Source organism: Antechinus flavipes, chromosome 5 (assembly GCF_016432865.1).
Source record: "Antechinus flavipes isolate AdamAnt ecotype Samford, QLD, Australia chromosome 5, AdamAnt_v2, whole genome shotgun sequence".
Classification (NCBI taxonomy): Eukaryota; Metazoa; Chordata; class Mammalia; order Dasyuromorphia; family Dasyuridae; genus Antechinus; species Antechinus flavipes.
The window spans coordinates 219005986-219026436 of record NC_067402.1 but is presented as its reverse complement, the minus strand read 5'-3'; the positions used below and the strand labels follow the sequence as shown (position 1 = coordinate 219026436).

General features: G+C 40.0%; 1 protein-coding gene across 1 annotated transcript; it reads right to left on the bottom strand.

Moving 5' to 3' along the window:
• Nucleotides 1-450: 450 nt before the first annotated feature.
• Nucleotides 451-18052, bottom strand: CS (citrate synthase). Its single transcript, XM_051963135.1, has 11 exons — nt 17822-18052; nt 9368-9415; nt 7824-7931; nt 6978-7043; nt 6593-6724; nt 6121-6309; nt 3432-3631; nt 2995-3124; nt 2789-2890; nt 2344-2553; nt 451-2077 (listed from the first exon to the last, which is right to left on the bottom strand). The coding sequence occupies exons 1-11, from the start codon at nt 17861-17863 to the stop codon at nt 1907-1909; spliced, it is 1398 nt and encodes a 465-aa protein (XP_051819095.1). The 5' UTR covers nt 17864-18052; the 3' UTR covers nt 451-1906.
• Nucleotides 18053-20451: the final 2399 nt, after the last annotated feature.

The following is a 20451-nucleotide window of genomic DNA, read 5'->3' as shown; positions in this document are numbered from 1 at the left end:
TCCAAACCTCAGTTTGCTTATCAATAAAAGTAGTGATGATAATAACTTCACAAAAGTTGGCTAAAAGAAGTTAACTTGAAGCACTACAGTATTTGCCACCCAAGTTAAAACACTGTTGTATACCAGAGGCCTCTCCCCTTCCCCCATTCTCTGGCAATGCGACAGAACTATCAGCTCTCACTCCTAAGACCATTCATTTAACTCCTTTCACTCAGTAAACTGTATGGTCAGGAGAGAAGTTGGTGGAATTTCTGTTGAAAAAAACATGGATTATGGATTCTTTTTCAAAAAACCCATAGTGTCTTCTCCTTGAATCTAAGGCAGGCAACAAACTGGAAATCATTCTTTGATAATGAAGTTCCTGATATCAAAGGAAAATAAGAAAACCCTCTGAACCAGACAATGATCCTTTGCCTTTTACTTCTATGGTTTATGACACCGAGACCCAGCTTTGTTAATAAAAACATTTATTTTGCGTTTATACAGAACAACCTTAAGTCTGCAACAGGACTTTTGACAGTTACCCAGGGGTTCATAGACAGTGTGTGTCCATCTCAACAGCTTGGTTCTAGGGACAGGGGATCCACACAAACACAGGCAAGATTGGAGAGGTTGGATGAAGGGGACACAGTGAGAGGAGTGTATTTCAGTCCTTTCTGGAAGAGGCAGCAGAGCATTCTGAATCACTGAAAAACTTGTGCAAATGGGGCTTTAAACAATGAACCACATTGGGAGGGGGGGAATTTGGAGGGGACAAGATTGGTTGGGGGCCGGGGTGAGCTGTGTGTGTGGTTATTTATATTAATGCCCTAAGCCCTGGGGTCTAATACTAACAGGATCAAATCCATTCAAGTCATTTTCACTTCCAGGTTTAAAAAAATTATCCCTGTGGGCATATCATAAAGACAAGCATGCTCTAGGCCATTTGCAGGCCCCTGCTCTTTAAAATATGTATGGGGGGTGGGAGGGTGGGGAAGTGGTTAGAGATTTATAGCCTGATTCTGTCTATCTGGATGTGAACACAGTTCACACTAAAGGTAGGGGGTGTCAGAGACAGAGAGACTGTGACTGTGGAGAGACTAAAACCAGTGGTATATACAAAATAAAAGTTAAGAGAAGTCCCCAAAATGGTTAAGTCCAAAGCTTTTTCAGCCCAAGGAGTAACAAGTACATAAAGACTGCATGAGGATTCCTTTAAAATAGTGAAAGGTAAGGTATCCCAAGACCTTTCGAAGTAAAAATAAAACAACCAAAAAAAAAGTCCAAACCCCAGGTGCCATCTTAATAAATGCTTTAGCCTCTGGTGGCAAGGATGCCAAAATGTCCTGCCAACTAATAGTTCAGTGTGTGAGTGGGGAGTGGGTGAGGGCATGGTAGGCCATAATATGTTTGGGGTTGGTGCTGACACTCCAACATGATTCCTATGGAAAATGATTTAGGGGTCAGGGTTCTGGTTTTTGGCCTACTGGTAGGTAGATGGGGTTAAGCAAAGTAAAACAAAACCCTAAATCTCCAAAATAAAGAAGTGAATGCAGATTCCCTGTAACCAGCATTGACCCTTTTGGGGCAGGGCATACACTAGACTTCTGCTGTAGATGAGGCAGGGGGCCTATTGTGGCCCAAATCTGTATTAGTCTTGTTCAAACTACAAGTCAACGGACAACTCCTACACTGGGCAGGGAAGAGGGACTAGTTAGGGGAAATAGTCTCATCTGTTGTTTTTTTTTAAATCTTAATTTACACTTTAAATAACCTCAAACTTTGTGTCAGTGCCTCAAATATAATTTAATCCTAAGTCTTTAAAGGCCCCCTGAAACAAAAACAAAAAAAGTATGTACTGTCTCTCAAGTCTCCTCACTCTAGTAGGCATTCTCTCCCCCCTCCCTGCCCAGCCCAGTCCCCATCTTTACCCTGACTTGGAGCTTACAAACTGCATCAAGCCTTCCGTGCTCATAGACTTGGGCCTCTCTAGGGGGAAGCCCAGAGCTCTGCTCCAAATGAGCTGTGCCAACACCCCCAGTGCCCGTGACACCCCAAAGAGAACTGTATAGTAATTCATCTCTGTCATTCCGTAGTACTGCAGGGTAGAAAAAAGAAAAAAAAAAAGTTTTGATGAGGACCAGTGATGATAATGAACAGAAAGCCTTAAATGAATGATTGGATAGTGCTGGGAGAGGCATGACAAATTGGAAACTAGAAGGGAAAACATCTGGACATTTTGTCGAAAAAATATTGGGAAACATGTAGAAGAGAATTGGGAAAACAGCCTAGAGAATTTGTTCAGCCAGTCATGACAAGGGAGATCAGGGAGGAAGATAAATAGAAGGTAGGAGAGGTTCTTACCTGCAGAAGCACCCCACTGTGCGCATCTACATTGGGCCAAGGATTCTTGGCTTTGCCCTGCTCCAAAAGGACATCGGGTACAATCTTGTAGAGTTGAGCCACCAGTTTAAACATGGGATCATTAGGCAGATGTTTCAGGGCAAATTCCCGCTGACATGTATATCGCGGATCAGTTTTTCTTAAAACAGCATGGCCATAACCAGGGACCACCTACAAATGGTATGGAATTAATTAGTACCTTTTAGGAAAGAACTCCCATTCTCTTCCCCAAATTTCTCTAAGTGGGCAATAAGAAATCATCAACCTACTGAGTTGTTTAGGCAGACTCTCAATTCTTGTTTCAAATGCCAAGGAAATCTGGATTTAATTTTCTTCTACCCAACTCTTCTCATCTAGAAAGTCTAGATCTAATATTCTCATCTTGCCATTATAGTGCTTTGCTTACCCTGCCTGAATTGAGTGTGTTCCAAATGTAGTCACGCAATTTCTCATCAGACACATCTTTGCCAACTTCTTTCTGCAACTGTGTCAGCCAGACGAGTACTTCCTGTGGATAATGTGGCAGGGGAAAGTTAACACGTAGGAGATAGCTTGAAAACTAGGAATGGAAAGAGCTGAAAGTTTAAGGGTCAGAAGCTAAAAGAGTATTACCTGGTTGGCTAGTCCATGAAGGGGTCCAGCCAATCCATTCATGGCAGCTGCAAAGGACAGATAGGGATCTGAAAGAGCACTGCCCACCAGATGGCTAGTGTGGGCACTTACATTGCCACCCTCGTGGTCACTGGGGGGAAAAAAGAAAAATCAGGTCAGTGTATCCATAAATACCTATGTACAAAGGATAGGGGTGTTGACAATGAATGAAAGCAAAGATGGGAAATAATGACCTTGTTGCTTAGGGCAGCTATTTTGACTCCCTCAACTTTTTTTTTTTTTTTTTTTTTTTTTTTTTTGTATAATAGCCATTATAATCCCTAGTTCCACATTTTAGGTTTATTCTTGCCTTCCGTCCTTTTCCTGGAATATAAGTAAAATTTGGAACAACTTTTCCTAGAATGTTCCTGGGTACTTGGTACCCAATTCTGACTCACCTGTGGATTGTGAGGTATAAACGCATTAGCTCAGTGAACTGGGCATCATTATAGCCCAACATGCTGGTGAAGTTATGAGACCAGTCAAGTTTGGTGTCTATAGCTCCAATGCTGCTGCCTTCTCGATATAGATTCCGGTAGATCTTTGCTGCAACACAAGGTAGCTTGGCAATGAGATCCATACAGTCCTCATAAATCAGCTGGGGAAGGGGAAAAGAAAGAAAAGGTGGTATTAACTAAAGAGAGCTAGATATAAAGACAGTAGTTATCCCCATGTTTTCATCTCAAGAGACTAGCAAACTAAGAAGACTTCGTTGAAGGTAATGTTAACTTTTTCTTATATACTTAAGTTGCAAAAAATGAAAACAACTTCATGGGATTGGAAATGGCAAATGCAACATGTTGTTCAACATGTGTGCCAAAACGTATCATAAGCATTACATTAAAATTATGCTTTCGTTTTCATTCACTAACACTGAGGGCCAAGAAATGACATCCTGTATCATGTATTCCACAATTATATTTATGGGATGTTTAGATTCTTTTTGCATTAATAGGGTTTGTTGAGCTGATCAAAATGTTACCTAGTATACCATTGCTTCTTTTTTGAACTACTGTATACTTGTATTCTAGTTATTTCATGATAAATTTAGTTTCAATCATTTAATTATTTGTCAATGTCAACTCCTATGATTTGCCTAGGTCTACAGATTGAAAATTGAACAGATGTCTGGAAAAAAAAAAAGGTAGCTTTTGAAACTAATGATGTAATGTATTATAATAATGTAATGATCACTAGGAGGCAGCATGGATCTACTAAGTCTTGTCATGCTATAGAGATAATATCTAGATTTCAGAAAGATTAAAAACATCTTATAGTTGCTCATTGTATTCTTATGGAGAGGATGAAGAAATGTGGGCTGGATGATAGTTAAGGGAACCTAAAAGTAGAATGACAGAACAAGTAATGCTGATAGTTTTAGATGACAGTAAGCCAGGTGGGAAAAGAACATAAAAATTGTATGACAAAAACAGACTCTGGCTGTCCTAAAAGGATAAGTTGAACCTAATAAAATTAAGTTTGGATAATAAACATTAAAAAAAAAAGTCTACTACTTAGGCTGAAAATGATTAAACTATACAGCATAGCAAGTATACAATTGGGTAAGCATGGCTAGGTAGCAATTCATCTAAAAGACTTAGACTTAATTTCTAGCAAAGATTAATATGAATTACAAATATGAATTAGAGATAGTAGCCAAAACCCCTCTTCAAATTTCACATAATTTTGGGCTGCATTAACTGAAATATAGATAGTATTGAAGCAAGGGAAATAATTGTCCACATTACAACACATGGAATGCCATGTTCAGTTCTGTGCACTGAATGGAGTACAAGATTACAACAATACCATCTTATATTTAAAATTCTCAAAGAACTTTCATGTATATTATCTTATTTAATTTTTACAACAATATTAGAAGGTGATTGGGCAAGTATCATTATTCCCACATTATCAATGAGGAAACTGAAGTTCAGAAATGTCAAGTGTACTACTAAAATTCTTCCCTGACATATCAAATTACTTTTTTATAGAGATAAAAAATATAAAATTCATTTGGAGAATCCAAAAATCAAGAATCTCAATTCAATCAAGAATGAAAAAAGCAAAGGGGGTCTTAGCAGCAACAGATCTCAAACTATATTACAAAACAATAATTATCAAAACCATTTTCCACTAATTAAAAAAAGATGTCGTCCCCCCCCCCAAAAAAAAGGTGTCCATCAGTTATAACAGTTATAACTTGCAGTGTAATCCTAATAGCTTAGTTGTCCAATAAAGCCAAGTATGGGTATAAGTATTCATTATTTGACAAAAACTTTTGGGTAAATCCAAGAGCAATCTAGCAAAAACTAAGTTTGAGCCAACACCTCACATATCTTGAAGTGTATATTCCAAATGAATACATAACGAAGATACAACTATTATTAAAGAAAGTGTTCATATTGATAAGAGATAGAAAAAATTCACAGAAGATAAAGTGGATAAAAACTTTGATTACATATTATTTTTTTGCAAAACAAAATCAATGCTAAAACCATAAAGAAAACAGTTGGAGGGGAAAGAAGAGGAAATTCTTTGCAAATACTCCTTTCTTATTCAAATTGGCAAGAATAAGAGCCACCCCCCTACCTAATTAATGTATGGTCAAAGGATATGAATAGGCAATTTTTAAAAGGAAGAAATCCAACCATTAATAGCCATATGAAAAAAACCTTCCAATTAAAAGAAATTTAAAATTCAATTTAAATTTAAAGAGAAATGTAACTTAAAGCAACTGAGAGCTGTCTTATTCAGAAATGTAGGCTATTTGCTTCTGGGCTCTCTTCCTTTACATTTTCCTTTTCTTCATGGAAGGCCAGAGAATGCTCAGATTGCGGTTGCCTGAAATTGGTCACTTGAAAGGGATGGCTTTGGTCCAATGGCAGAAGCAGAGTAACAAATTATTTTGTTACTAGGAAAGAGATGATGCCAAGGAGGAGGGGGGGCTCACAAATGCTGTTTTACTCAAACTTCTGGCAGCTTTCAAGAAAAGCTAACCCCTCCAAGGCTCCCAATCCCACAAGTCCTTTCCTTCACCTGCTCTCACCTCCCTCCAACCTCATTTCACACTACAGATTTTCCTACCTCCCAGTACTTGGCCCGGTTGATGCCTTCAGCATAAGCGCGAGCGAAGTTACTCTCACTGTTGAGGGCTGTGATAGCTGCACTGAGCTGAGACATCGGATGCAGATTAGTAGGGAAGTTGTCCAACATGGTAACCACATGGGAGGGAAGAGCAGCTCGTTTTGCCCATTCTTTGGAGAGCCAGCTCACCTGGAGATAAGGAAACAATATGCAGAAGACTGGGGATGGAAAGAAAGTAAAAACAGGATAAAAAGAGGGGATAGCAATAGTTTACCAAATAGTGTCAAATATAGCTCAACTCAATCCACTTAAATAGTAGATCTCTGCACTCAATTCCGTCCCTTGTCTTATCCTCACAACCACCCAGAGCAGGATTAAGTATCTGGTATAAAGAGAAAGGGGGGGAGGGGTAAAGCCAAGTATACTGCCTAGGTATGTGGAAGGAAGGGTAACAAACTATCCTGCTTTTTACCTGTTCCTCATTTGGAATTTGTCCAGTCACAAGCAGCCAGAATAAACCCTCGGGAAGGGGTTCTTCCCCTCCCTTGACCTTAGGGAGCAACTTCTGGCACTCTGGGATACTGTAGCCACGGAAACGAATACCCTTGAAAGAAGGAAGAATGAGAATTACACCCTTGTGATTTGTCAGTTTGAAAAGACACTACACCAAGTACTGCACTGTTACAAACTTCACATTCAGATTAGATGGGTCTGCTTATTCTAACCTGCCTACTTTTGGCTTAGCTTTTCTAAATCGATCCTCAATAAGAAAGACCATATTTCTGTATTTTCCAAAAAGCACTTCATCCATATCTCTGCACAATTATTCAATGATGTGACTTAAGAAAAGTTCTTACCTCATCAGGATCCAGAACTGATGTTTCATATATTAATCCTTTCATACCCCTCATGCCACCATACATCTAAAGAGACAAGCAAAAACAAAATGAGCTTGTTCTGTGAAAACTCCTTCCCCCCCTCCACTTAGCCATATAAAGGAGACCAAAGTCACTCTGCAGATCCATCATCTGGATGGAAGGAAAACACTGCCTCCACGTAGAATGATGGAGTAGAAAAGCAGAGGGGATAGGGAAAAAAGGCCTAACTTTAGAATCCAAAGTCAGCTCAAAGAAGATATTATCCAGGTTCCCTCAATTGCTCCGGTCTCCAGGTGCTTCTCTGTTCTTTTTACTGAACATTAGTGTGGGAGCATCACCTCCAATTCCCAAAAGGAAAGTATCTCTAAAAGGATGAGGATTGGGGTACAATGACCGAAGAAAGTGGTTTTCTGGACTGCTCCACATCTGAATGCACAGGGAGATATCAAGGTTTACAGCAGATAGTATCATCATCTCATAAGCAAAGCAGAAATTCCAGAGAAGAGGTAGATATAAGGGGCTGAAAAGCAACAGAAGAAATTTTTTTCTCTTCTATTCTAGGGGCTTCAAAAAGTTTCTTTCTTTCTTTTTTTTGCTGAGGCAATTGGGGTTAAGTGACTTGCCCAGGGTCACACAGCTAGGAAGTGTTAAGTGTCTTGAGACACTTCAAATTTGTTTGAACTCAGGTCCTCCTGACTTCAGGGCTGGTTCTCTATCCACTGTGCCACCTAGCTGCCCTCAGCTTCAATTAGTTTCAAGGCTGTTACATAGGGATGGATATTTTTAGATATTACTGATTCTCCCAATGCAGCACCCATAACTCACCATGTCCACAGTGATCTGCCCCACTACAGTTTTGCCATGCTGCTGCCTGAAGTTCTTGATTCGAGTTTGTTCCTTAGGTATCATGTTGCTGAGTACATCCTTGAGATTCTAGGAGGAAAGATGAAGAGGTTAACACTCAGAAAGCTAATGAACTTGTATCATAAAATATAGAATAATGCCCACCCCTCCTCTCTCAGAAGTGAAACATATTTATCAATCAAAGCAACTGATTTAACTAAGCAAATCAAGACACATTGCAACAGAAAATATTTGATTTCCCTATCCTAAACTCTTGTGTAATTTCTCTGAAGTTAGTCTTCATTCCCAGAATAAAGAGAAAGGCTATTTCCAAATAAAGCCAAGCAATTATATATCCCATAATTATATGGCACTTAAGATTTACCAAGGGCTTTTTCAGCAAAGAAATCCAGTGAGGACTTTATAGAAGTATTAACTCTAGTAAGCAGATGATGAAACTGAGGGTCAAGGGAAAGGAAAGGGATTAAGCATTTATATATCACCTATATGGTGGCACACACTGTACTAAAGCATTTTACAAATATTATCTCAGCTGCCCCTCCATAACATTTCAGCAAGTTGGATGTTGTTATTCCCATTTTACAATTGAGGAAACTGAGGCAATCAATTTAAATTGATTAAGAGTCATACTGCTTGTATGTAAACTAACTCAAATTATAATGGGATACTTTACAGAATTAAATAAAATTATCAACTTTAAACAAAACAAAACCAATAAGGTCAAGGGGAATAAATAAAAATCAGAATTTGCCATGTTATATTTCAAAATATAACCTAAAATAATTATTTAAAAAATTAGTTATGAATTATTTAAAAGATCATTAGAACAGAATACAGAGCCTAAAATAAGAGACTTAATGTTTGATTAGCTCAAGATTACAAAACACTGGGGGAAAGCAATTATTGTTCAATAAGTAGTTGAGAAAAATAAACAAATAGGGCAAAAAGGTTAGTCCCACATTTCACACCACATAAAGATAGTAAGTTCAAATGAATCAATATGTAAATATTTATTTTAAAAAACACCTAAAATGTTGCCGAATTTTTAAAAAATGCAATTTACACTCAATTATGCAAGGGAAAAAACTAATGTTAAGAAAATCGGACTGCTTGCCATCTAGGGGAGGGGGGGGAGGGGGGAAGGGAGGGAGGGAGGGGAAAAATCGGAACAGAAATGAGTGCAAGGGATAATGTTGCAAAAAAAATTACCCTGACGTGGATTCTGTCAATATAAAGTAATTATTAAATAAAAATAAAAAAAAAAGAAAATCGGGGGCCACAACTTATTACAAAGTAATCAGGACTTTTTTTGTGTAGAAAAGAGGTCACAGACATACTTCATACTCCATAGGGAAGTAATACAAGACAGACTACGAAGCTCATTCATGTAATCTCCACTTCCTGTTAATGTGATCAATAATGATCAAGTGGAGCTGTATTGCTTTATCTCCCCCGACCCACCAAATCCAATCTGTACTGATCATCAAACCTTTACCAAGACTTACTGTAGAAGCACTGACATGTCGGGCAGCAAGAACAAGACAGGATGCATTCTATAAAAAAAAAAAACAAACCAAAAAAGTTGAGAACTCAGGATTAATCAAGTGTTCCTACCAGACTGCGATGTCAACTTTGGCACTGAAAATAGACTAGAAAACGAGAAAAATGTTAAAGAATTATCCCCTGACCAATTAGGAAACTATCACCAAAGTATTTGGCCAGAGGAAGCAGTCACAGCCCCATTAGTATTCACTGAAGAGAGGCAGTTTCTGTCATCTGGGCTCCAGGTCAGGGCTTTGCTGCATACAGTAGTAGGAAGGGCCTGTTACATTAGACTTATGGTGTCTTTTGGAAGCACAATTATGGAAAAGCACAGAGCTAGTGGCTAGCTTGCCTCATCAAAAGTCAACTCCCAAAACCTACTAGTCAATACTCCTATGCAATTGCAATGAGAAAAGCAAGTATAGCAAAGTCCTTTGTGCTGTTGGTAAAAGTCTTAGTTCCTATAATCTATTGTAAGCCTTTTAAAGACAGCCCATAAGTGGAAAGCAGCCCTTTGAAGAATTGTTTTCAACCCTCTAAAAGAAAAGATAAAAGAAAAATGTCTTCCAGAGACCACTTATTCTATCAAAAAGGATCCTTAGTAGCTCTCTCAGAACAGAAAAGAGGAATCTAGACAGCCAAGTCATCTTCTGAGAATGTTTTAGATTTGTATGAAGATAGCACCTGACCCACCTTTGAGCCTTAATGAAAATTTGGTATTTAGAATTTTTTTTTTAAACCAATGACACGGCCAGCATTAATACATTTTCCTTGATAAGCTTATTTAAAATTAAGCTAGATATTTTCCCTCTTCCCAAAGAGTATCAAGGATACTATACTATTCTCACACACTTAAAAAGAAAGTACCAGTTCACCAAGACAACCCCAGCTTAGCTAGCTGTTTCAACATTTCTTATTCTCCCAACTCCAAAATAAGACCATTATCCATCATTTTTTCTAACAATGTGAGTCTAAAGAAAGGAAATACAATTTTGTTTAGGTTATACTGATGCCTTGTTTTTTCCCCCAGATATTATTCTTTTTCATATATCCTCCTCCCCTTCGCCTGACCACTGGCAATAATTGTAATATTCTACAATACTAGATGCCCATTGCTATCAATAGTAGGTAAGTATATTTTAGCACCTCTTTCTCCAGAATAACAGCTGTAAGACAATGAATCTTGTCAGCCAATGGATTCAGATGTCTCCTTTAGCTTTTCCTGGATTAACTTCAGCTCCAAAGTAAGATGGGAAGAGAAAATGAAGGGAACAGATACTTAAAGCTACAATTCTTCCACTAACCTTAGCTAAAGAAGACATTCTAAGCACCACATAGTTAGCCATTGAACTGTCAGAAGTGAAGGTACTTTAAAGATAAATATAATGTCCTCATTTTATAGATAAGGAAATTGGTGTTAAGTGGATTTTTTCAAGGTCACAGGTAACACTCCACCTGCCTTTGCACTAGTCATACTTACCTGCCTGGAAAAATCCCTTACTTCCTTAATTAAGATTTTTTTTATACTAAGTCTTCCCCAATATCTTTCCTTCCCTAAATTTTCTTTTACTTATTTTGCATACGCTTATATATGTACAGGATTCCACACAATAGAATGTAAACCAGAGTCTGCTGTCCTCAGGCCCTTGTCACTGTCTAATTACTGGGTAAGAGGAAATAAAGCCTAAATGGTCATTTCTACAAATTCATGGGGGAATCACAGTTTTAGAGCTGGAAATGATCTCCAAGGTCCATCAATTTGTGTTCTGCCTTTTACAGGTGAAGAAACTGACCCTAGGAAAATTAACCCATCTCATTTTATCCTGCTCATTCCATTTACATATATTAAATCCTATAGCTCAAGAAAAGCAGAGGGGAATTTTAAAGACAAGTCCACCAAGCATAAGGCTAGAGGGAAGCCTTTAAAATTGACTCTGACCAATCACAATTTTCTGATGACTAGTCTCATTCCAAATTCCCTAGTTCCCTCACAAAACCATCACAAAGATAATATATGAGAAAGGGCCCTAGAGGTCATCTAGTCCAACCTGCCAGGCTTGTCTATCTAGTAGAGGTGTTTTTTTTTTACTCATCTAGGTTAGGCTTCCTTTTATTCAAGTAGTGTCAAAGTAGCTGACTATCTCTATTTCCTCATCTGGGCCTGCAGCTCCTTTCAGGACTGCCAGGAGGAAACAAATATATAAGGAGATAATATACAAATGCAGTTCCTAATTCAGACTGACAATTAAAGTTGCCCTGATACCATGAGAGGTTGAGTGACAGCACTAACATGGGACTCAAATTTGGGCCTCTCTAATGTTGAATCTGGGTAGTCACTGTGCCATGCTGCCTCACTACACAAAAACATGGTTATTTTTATGGAGCTGGGATGATGTTTGGATTATCAAAAATTCATCATTTCTCCAGAATTCTGGGCCAAAGAAAAGGCAATTAGTGCTAACAAGTTCATAGGATCCCCTACAACTAGGCGACAAGAAATTCAACCCCAGTTTCCCTAGTAAATAGAATCTCATAAAAAGGAAATCCTCAGAGAAAAGAAAGTGCACAAATATCAGAGAGTTGGTCTCAACTGACAGTTCATAGGCTGTGACAACCACATAGAAAAAAATGAACTGGACCTGAGAAAAGGGATGGTCTCCAAGACAAAGCAAGAATTTACATCCTATTTATTTGGCAGAGATTACTATCTGATCTCCATAAACACTGGCTCTAAGTTTTATAAAAAGTGAATGAACAGATTACAAACCTTTCAGTCATTCCTGTCCTTTCCCCTACAACTCTGAAAGAAGTGTGTCAGAGATCTGCCCTACCAGTCACTGACCACGTGGAAAGACATTGTACTATGATAGTAGCTATCAGGTGAATCAGGCACCCATTCATCTACCTTATCTAATAGGTCAATTTATTGAGGGAAAGTCATTTCCCTCAATCCACTAGACTCTTGGCAATGTCCTACTGAAGAAGAAAACAGAATCTCATTTCTTACACCAAGGAAAACCACATAAAAAGAAATCCTTTTAAGAAACAAACCTTTACAAAAAGTTATCAAACTGTGCATACCCTTTGATCCAGCAGTGTTTCTACTGGGCTTATATCCCAAAGAAATCTTAAAGAAGGGAAAGGGACCTGTATGTGCAAGAATGTTTGTGGCAGACCTCTTTGTAGTGACCAGAAACTGGAAACTGAGTGGATGCCCATCAATTGGAGAATGGCTGAATAAATTGTGGTATATGAATATTATGGAATATTATTGTTCTGTGAGAAATGACCAGCAAGATGATTTCAGAAAGGCCTAGAGAGACTTACATGAACTGATACTGAGTGAAATGAGCAGGACCAGGAGATCATTATATACATCAACAACAATACTATATGATGATCAATTCTGATGCATGTGGCCATTTCCAGCAATGAGAAGAACCAAATCAGTTCCAAAAGAGCAGTAATGAAGTGAACCAGTTACACCCAGCGAAAGAACTCTGGGAGATGACTATGAACTACTACACAGAATTCCCAATCCCTATATTTTTGCCTGCCTGCATTTTTGATTTCCTCCACAGGCTAATAGTACACTAGTTCAAAGTCTGATTCTTTTTGTACAGCAAAATAACTTTTAGGACATGTATACTTATATTGTATTTAACTTATACTTTAACATATTTAACATGTATTGGTCAATCTGCCATCTGGGGGAGATGATGGGGGGAAGGAAGGGAAAAATTGGAACAAAAGGTTTGGCAATTCTTAATGCTGTAAAATTCCCCATGCATATAACCTGTAAATAAAAAGCAATAATAAAAAAAGAAAGAAAGAAAGAAACCTTTAGCTCTTTTAGTACTCACTATTAAGTACTCATTAGTACTTAAACAATCTTTCCATTGTTTAAGACCTTTTCTTTACAAGTAAAGAGGTCACACTGCTCTTCCCATTTGCCTATTCCCTGCTTTCCCTTTTGTTTCTCTATCAGAATAGACCAGGATCTAGATTTTTCTTTTTTATATCAGATGAAGATGGAAGCCAAGCCTGCCCAAGCCAGCAAGGCAGGCAAAGCTCTTTATTCAATTAAAGAGGGAAGCTTTGAGCTGCAGATGGCTCCCAGGGCAGAAGAACAACTTCATTAGGGGAAAAGCAAATCAGGACAGCACAAAGGCTCTTCTCTCCTTAGAACCAGGTCAAAGAACTAAACCAGCATTTATATTTTACAATGGGGTTGGTTAGACGTTTTCTTGACACCTTGGTCTGACCACTTAAGCCCCAAATCTCTATTTCAGATAACCAAACCTAGGAAGGACATTTCTTTAAGCATAAGTTAAAAGATTAAAAGAGATAACCTGTCCTAAACCTTGCCCAATGATCCCTTCTTCAACATCCCAAACAAGTAGTCATATAGGTACAAAGAATTTCAGAATTGTAAGGGACTATTAGGGTGATCTAGTAGAATTCATACAAGATTTCCCATAGACAAATACCCTATTTGCAATATGTGATCATCCAGTCTCCGCTTTGAGCCCTCTAGTAAGGAGGAATCCAGCACCAACTGGGCCAGCACATTTCACTTTTAGATAGTTTCAATTATTAGGAAGGAAACCAGAAGGTGGCTCAGGAGAGAGCCCTGATTCTGTGGTCAAGAAGATCCGAGTTCAAATATGGCTTTAGTCAGACAAGATCATGTTACATACACTTTTTTGACATTGGGTAAAACTCCTTTAACTTGTTCACTATCTTTGCCAAGAAAACCCAACAGGGGGTTGGACATGATGAATTACTAACAATTTAAAGAAAATTTGTACTTTTAGGAAACCCAAAACTGCTACTCTTACACTTTCTAGATCTTCCCTCTGGGTCTAAACAAATCTAATCCCTCTCCTTCTACATGCCAGCCACACAGTGAGATAACAATACAAGAAATCTCACAGACCTTACTATAAGTTCTCTCATCCTATATCTAAAAACCTCTAGTAATAGGGAATTCTTTATCACACTAAGTAGTTTACTCTGTTACTCCACAACTATTTGCTTTGTAATCTGTTGCCAAAAGTTTCACTGATAGTCTGTCAAGGAAAAAATCCAAAAATAAGTTCATGCAAGGACCAGACCCCAAGTCTTTTCAAGGAGATGCACTTTCCTTCTTACTCCCAGATTCAGGAACCAAAATCAAATCAAAAATAGAATGCTACTCTTCTGTTTTTCTTTCTAGAACGCAAAACACTTAGCACAACCTTAGTTTCCAAATCTCTGCTCCACGAGCTTTATTTGGGGGTTCCTTAAAGAAATGTAAAGAATAAAGCTAGATAAGTCATTTAAGAAGTGACATTCAAAATTATGTGACCCAACCGCTATACTGGCAACATTAACTAAAAGAAAAAAGGCATTATGCATACATACATATAATAACTATAGTATATTCTAATCAAGGAATTAGGGTTCTAATTGCAACCCAAGAGCTTTTAGCTTTATAATGTAAGAAGTTCAGGGCCCAAGGATAAAGAAAAATTGAAGATAATTGAAAGAGTATCTATGAAAAAAGCAAAGAAAAATATATTGCTAAAACAACTTAAGCTCTTTGGTCCAACTGTTTGGCCTGGCAAAGAAAATATTGAAGGAGGCAGGGTATGACAATTTTCTTCATATATTTGAAGGGTTATCATATGGAAGAATTAAAATGGCAGAGCCAGGACAATTGGGTTAAAGTACAGCACTCAATTTCAGTTCAATATAGGAGGAAATTGCTAATAATCAAAATTGTTGAAGATTAGAATGGAAATTTAGCCATCGTATTTCTTCTCTCCACGTCAGCATTTTTCCAATTCTCCCTATTAGAGAGAGAGAAAAAAAAGGAAATTCAGGGATAAAATCCATTCCTGTATTGGATGGACTAATAAAGCCTCATACTTTTTGCTTCAAAGTTTCACCTCACAGTACTGATTTTGCTTTGCAAATTCATAAGTTCAGATTTAGTTAGAGCTAAAAGAAACTAGTCATCTAGTTCAAACCTACTTTACAGAATACAAAAAAAAGATGGTGAGCCAAAGGTTGTCTTCCGGAGTGAAAGAGCAGAGCCAGGACCTGAATTTTTGGGTTCTTTGGACTCCAAACTAGTGTTCTTAACACTGTGACATGTAAGACTTAAAGGTTCCAGGTATAATGAAAAAGTTATAGACTACAGACAATGAGTTTTGGACTATTTTCTGACTGCCAAGAAATTATTCTTTTTAGTAACAGTGGTGGCAGAGCCAATTAAGTTACTTTAAGGGTCTAGAAGTGAATTATAAGCCCTGGTCAACTCCCTGGAAAGTATCTTAACACAGGTACAATAAGTTGTACCTGGGAAGGGCACAATCACATCACAAAGTAATTACTCACAGATTCTTATCACTACTTTAAACACCAAGAAAAGCTTGGTGATGTACATTACTCTTTAGGCATCAGCCATTTCAGATAAATGAGGTCAAAATCTCAAGGCAGAATTGGCACACCTATGGTACCATGGGATCATTTAAAATACTTGCCAGAAAGTCGAAACTGAGCAAAAAGAAATCATCTGAACCTTTCAGGAAAGGGAACTGAAATAGCACCATGGTGGAAGAGGGTATATCGACCTTGACACTTTTAAAGGTCAAGGGATACTTCTTTGAGGTCAGATCTCTTTTCCAGGCTTATATGATATAAAAGTAAAGATGACTGCTGACTAATCCTTCAGCTACCTCTGGGGTACTGAGGCAGAGAACAGACCCATCTGGTGGAGCAATCTGAATATTTGCAAGGTTTTCCAGGAAGAGGAGACATTACTTGCAATCTAGGTCACATGACCTATGTTCTCAGTGCTTCCCCAGAGTTGTTCATTTTAAGGGTCAAGAAAACTTCACTGAATTTTAAGCCTGAGCTCCTTGGGTTAACCTTTAATAGGCTCCCAAATCAAATTAGTAGTAAAGCCAAATTCCAGCCAAGTCACTTCTCTCCCTAAGCAAAGGAAAATGCCCAAGTTGTATTCTCTTTACAGTGAAGTTAAGCTATCCAGTTTGAGTTACCAGCTTAGGAATGTGCTAATTTTAGTGTCTCCCTTTCCTCTGCCAACACAGCCTGAATTTCCCAGGAGGTATCCTCACTGTTCCCCTGGTAGCTGCAAGAAATAGCCAAATATCAAACTTTCCAAGAGACTGACCACTATCTTCTAGCTAGAAAAAGTCCCAAGGTAAAACTGACAGATTCTACCTAATTTCAACTACCAACCATGCCCGATATCAAAAGGAACAAAACTCCAAACTTCTCTCCCTTCAGCAAGAAAATTGAATTATTGGGAGAAGGTAAGAACAACCAACCATAGAATTATTCCCTTCTTTACCTTAGAAGGCTAGGGCTTCAACACAGGAATTTTTCTGTGTAAAGGGCATACCTACCTGGAGCCAAAGTTTCTGGTAATTTGAAACCTGGGACAAGTTGAACAAAACTCTCAGAGCTTTAGAGGCAAAGAGTTTCATAGATTTAGAACTAGAAGGCACTTCAGAGGTCATGTAGTCCACTCCCTCTCATCTTACAAAGGAGGAAATGGGCCTGCTAAGATACCAAGAGACCAGCTTAAGGTCACACCCATCTTCGACCTCAGACTACTAGCTGCTCCTATGCCTCCAAACTCAGGGTACTGAGGACCCCAGGCTTCAGTTTTTGAAAAGGAAGCAGCTTCGGCATAGTAAAGATTATAACTAGCGGCAAGAGGCAGAGCTAACCGTGTTAACCTGACCTTGGGCATAACCCTCTTCACTGTACCTCAATGTGTTCATCTGCAGAATGGCTAGAATCCCGCTCCTGTTCCATTCTAGAATATCAGTGACCTTCTTGCCTGGCCTGTCCAGACGCATTCCGCCCAACCCAAGTGCCCCACGATTAAGGGGGTGGGAGGTGGGGAGAAAGACCAAGCACAGGGTGGCCCCCAAAACGAAAGCGTCCAGCCTTTCCGGGAAGTTCGAGCCAACAGCAGAAGCGCATCTTCCCGGCAGCTGTGGCCCTCGGGTAAAGGATGAGCACATCTGGCTTCCAGACTTCAGTCTAGCAAGATCACAGCCGTCTAAGCCCCCACCCTAGGACCCCTAGTTGCAGACGAGGCTCCGGCCCACGCCCGCACGTATCACGGGACCCCCACCCGGCGCCGCGGAGTTCCACCCCGAGCCCCGCCGGTCCGAGGATGGCTGGCTCCCTGCACCCCGCAGACCAGGGAAATAGCCGATCGCACATGGCCCCGGCGCCCCGGCCCGGCTTGGCTTCCAGCCGAGGGCTCGGTCCCTTTAAGGCGAGAGGACGGCGGGAGGGGACCGAGCAGGGAAGTTCGGGGGCGCGCGCGGGCCTGGTGGCCGCCTCCACCCGAACCGGAGGAGATAGCGCGCTCCGCCTCAGTCACTCACCTTGGCCCCAAGGAGCCGGGCAGCCGCAGTGAGTAAGGCCATGGCGGACAGTCTGGGGAGCCGCTGGGCAGGGAGGGAGAAGGGGACCCACGGCAGGAACCGAAGCCACGGCCACGCTAGAGGCCGCGCGGAGGAGTGGACAAGGTTGAAAGAAGGCGGCTGAGGGAAAGCGGAGACAAACCGGCGGCGGCGCCCTGCCCGGGGTCCTCACCGAAGCCCCGCCTACTCCCAGGGGCTTATTAGCATGGCCCCACCTTCCCATTGGCGGGGTCCACCCCTCGTCGTACATTGGCGAAGCTAGGAGGATGGGGCGGAGCCTGTGCGGCTGATGGGGAGGCTGCAGGAAGGATTGGGCTGGCGGGGTTATAGGGTAATGCAAGGAAGGGGAGAGCATATAGGTGTCTATATTTGTGCCTGAGAACTTGGATCTGGGCTCACCCTGGGACCCAACTGGGACTGGAGTTGAGGACTTAGGAAGAAACCTGGGAAAAAAAGACAAGAAAGCGGGACTACCCTATGATGCTATCAGAGAGCATTATTCCTAGGCTTGCCCCTCCCCCCTGGAAGACTCCCTTTTGAGAATGTCATTGGCTAATGACATCACCCCTCAAATAACCTTAAGATGAGGTCAGTGGCTGAAGTGGAGAAGTCATACTGCAGCTTGATGACATCATCAAGAGACCAGCCTGGTCTCTCTAGGGTTCTCTCTAGGCTGTCAGTCTTGAGCTTGGTCCAGGAGCCTTAAGGAGGTTCTTCACACATCCTCATATATGCACATACATATACCCATATATGGTATACATGTACATATATGCATGCGTACATTATACCACCCCATATATGTGCATAGGTGGTACACATATCCAATGCATGCGTACATTACACCATCCCCATATGTGTGCATATATGGCATCCATACACACATGCATGTGTACATTACACCATCCCCATATAGGGGGTACCATCTAGGTGCATATACACATATGCCCATCTACACAGTACATATGTACATGTGAATATGTACATTCATGTCTGTATGCATGTATGTAAAAACACATCTGGACCCCTATGAACACGTCCCACGGACAGCTCCCACCTCCTTAGATCATGAGGACTGAAAACTGCCCTTCTTAGTAATTGTTATCATTTTGCTGCCCGCTTTCTTCCCCAAAACCTTTGTACCCTTTTCTTTATTTGACTTTCACCTGTGATCCGCCCTTTTCATCTTGTTCTCTTCACAGGTTGATGGTTTAAAACCAGGATCGACTCTTCTTCCAAAACACTTCAAATCCACTTTAAGACTATCTGATCTGCTTTCATTTTCATTGGCTTAAGAGACTGATTGGAATATTCTTCCTTAGTACCAAACTGTGAGAAGCCTTAGAAATGTGACTGTCTGGGACTTAACTTGATTTTGGATAGCCCTTGGCTCTCAGACAATGGATTTTAGCAACAAAAATTCCTGGTTCCCAGGTCTACCCATTGCTAAACTGTGGAGTAGACATAAGGTATTCATAGTGTTCCAGGTCCCTTTAATTTGGCTTTGGGGCCAGATAACACTGTGCTTCCAATGAAAGAGGTATCCTCCCCAAAGAAATGGGCAAGGCTAGATCTAGAGTTCTAGAGAGGTACTTAGAACAGCTGCCTCCTCGGCATGATCAAAGCAGTAGGGATCAATATTTATTCCCAATTTAGGGTCTTCCAGAGGATTTGCTCATAGCTCTTGCACACCATCTGACCTGAATACATTTCTTCTGGTTAATCATCCACAGAGATCCAGTCAGCAGTCCTCAGGACAGGGTTTCTTCAGTGCTCCAACAGAGATGCACACTCAGAGTAGGATGATCCAGAAAGTAGCTATGGGGTATATAGCAACAAGCCACATTTGGTGGGCTCTAAGTAGTAAAGAAAATGGCAAGATTTATTCTTTGATACTTTTGCATAGTGTTGAATAAATATTTTTTAAGATCTAAAAGTGTCTGTTAAGATGATATAACTGCTTTGTTCTATAATTGCTATTTTTGCTATATGATGTCTCAGCAAAATCTCTTTTGTTGAAAATGGATTTATAGAATAAGGTAAGTGACTCCATTTTGTCCTCTACCTGCAATTTTTCTTTCTGCTCATACCTCTTCTGATTGTATATCTCTTTGACCTCTCTTCTCCCTAATGGTTTTAAGCCTACAAAAGAAAACCCAGAGGACCTCAATAGTTCAAAGAGCTTCTTTTCCTTAATCCTGTCTAATAAACCATATAGACTCTTAACAAATGCTGATTAAATGCTTATTGACTGACCCAAATAAAGGTCGTTTTCTAGTGTATGTTGTAAGTAGCTGTGCTAACAAGGACACATTCTTTCCTCCTTTGTTGTAATTAATACTTTTTCTCTGCTTTGTGGCAAGTACATCTTTTCTCTGGCTTACAGGCTTTTGGAGTGTGCCTCTGTGTGTGTGGGGGGATGTGGGGGTGTATGTGTGCACACACATACACATGCCTTCACTTACTGGTACTGTGTCACACTCTTGACTGAATAAATAAACTGCAATTTATTTATCTATCTCTAATCTATGCCGGTTTATCTGAGCAGTAGCTAGAGGACCCTGAAAATTATGGTGACCAGTAGCTTAGAC

Excerpts from the sequence above, each read along its gene's own strand:
- CS (XM_051963135.1), bottom strand. The coding sequence starts at position 17,863 with ATGGCCTTACTCACTGCGGCTGCCCGGCTCCTTGGGGCCAAG. Across the intron at positions 6,310-6,592 it reads AAATTCCAAATGAGGAACAG|GTGAGCTGGCTCTCCAAAGA; the intron begins GTAAAAAGCAGG and ends CCTTATCTCCAG. Across the intron at positions 3,125-3,431 it reads TTATACCTCACAATCCACAG|TGACCACGAGGGTGGCAATG; the intron begins GTGAGTCAGAAT and ends TTTTCCCCCCAG.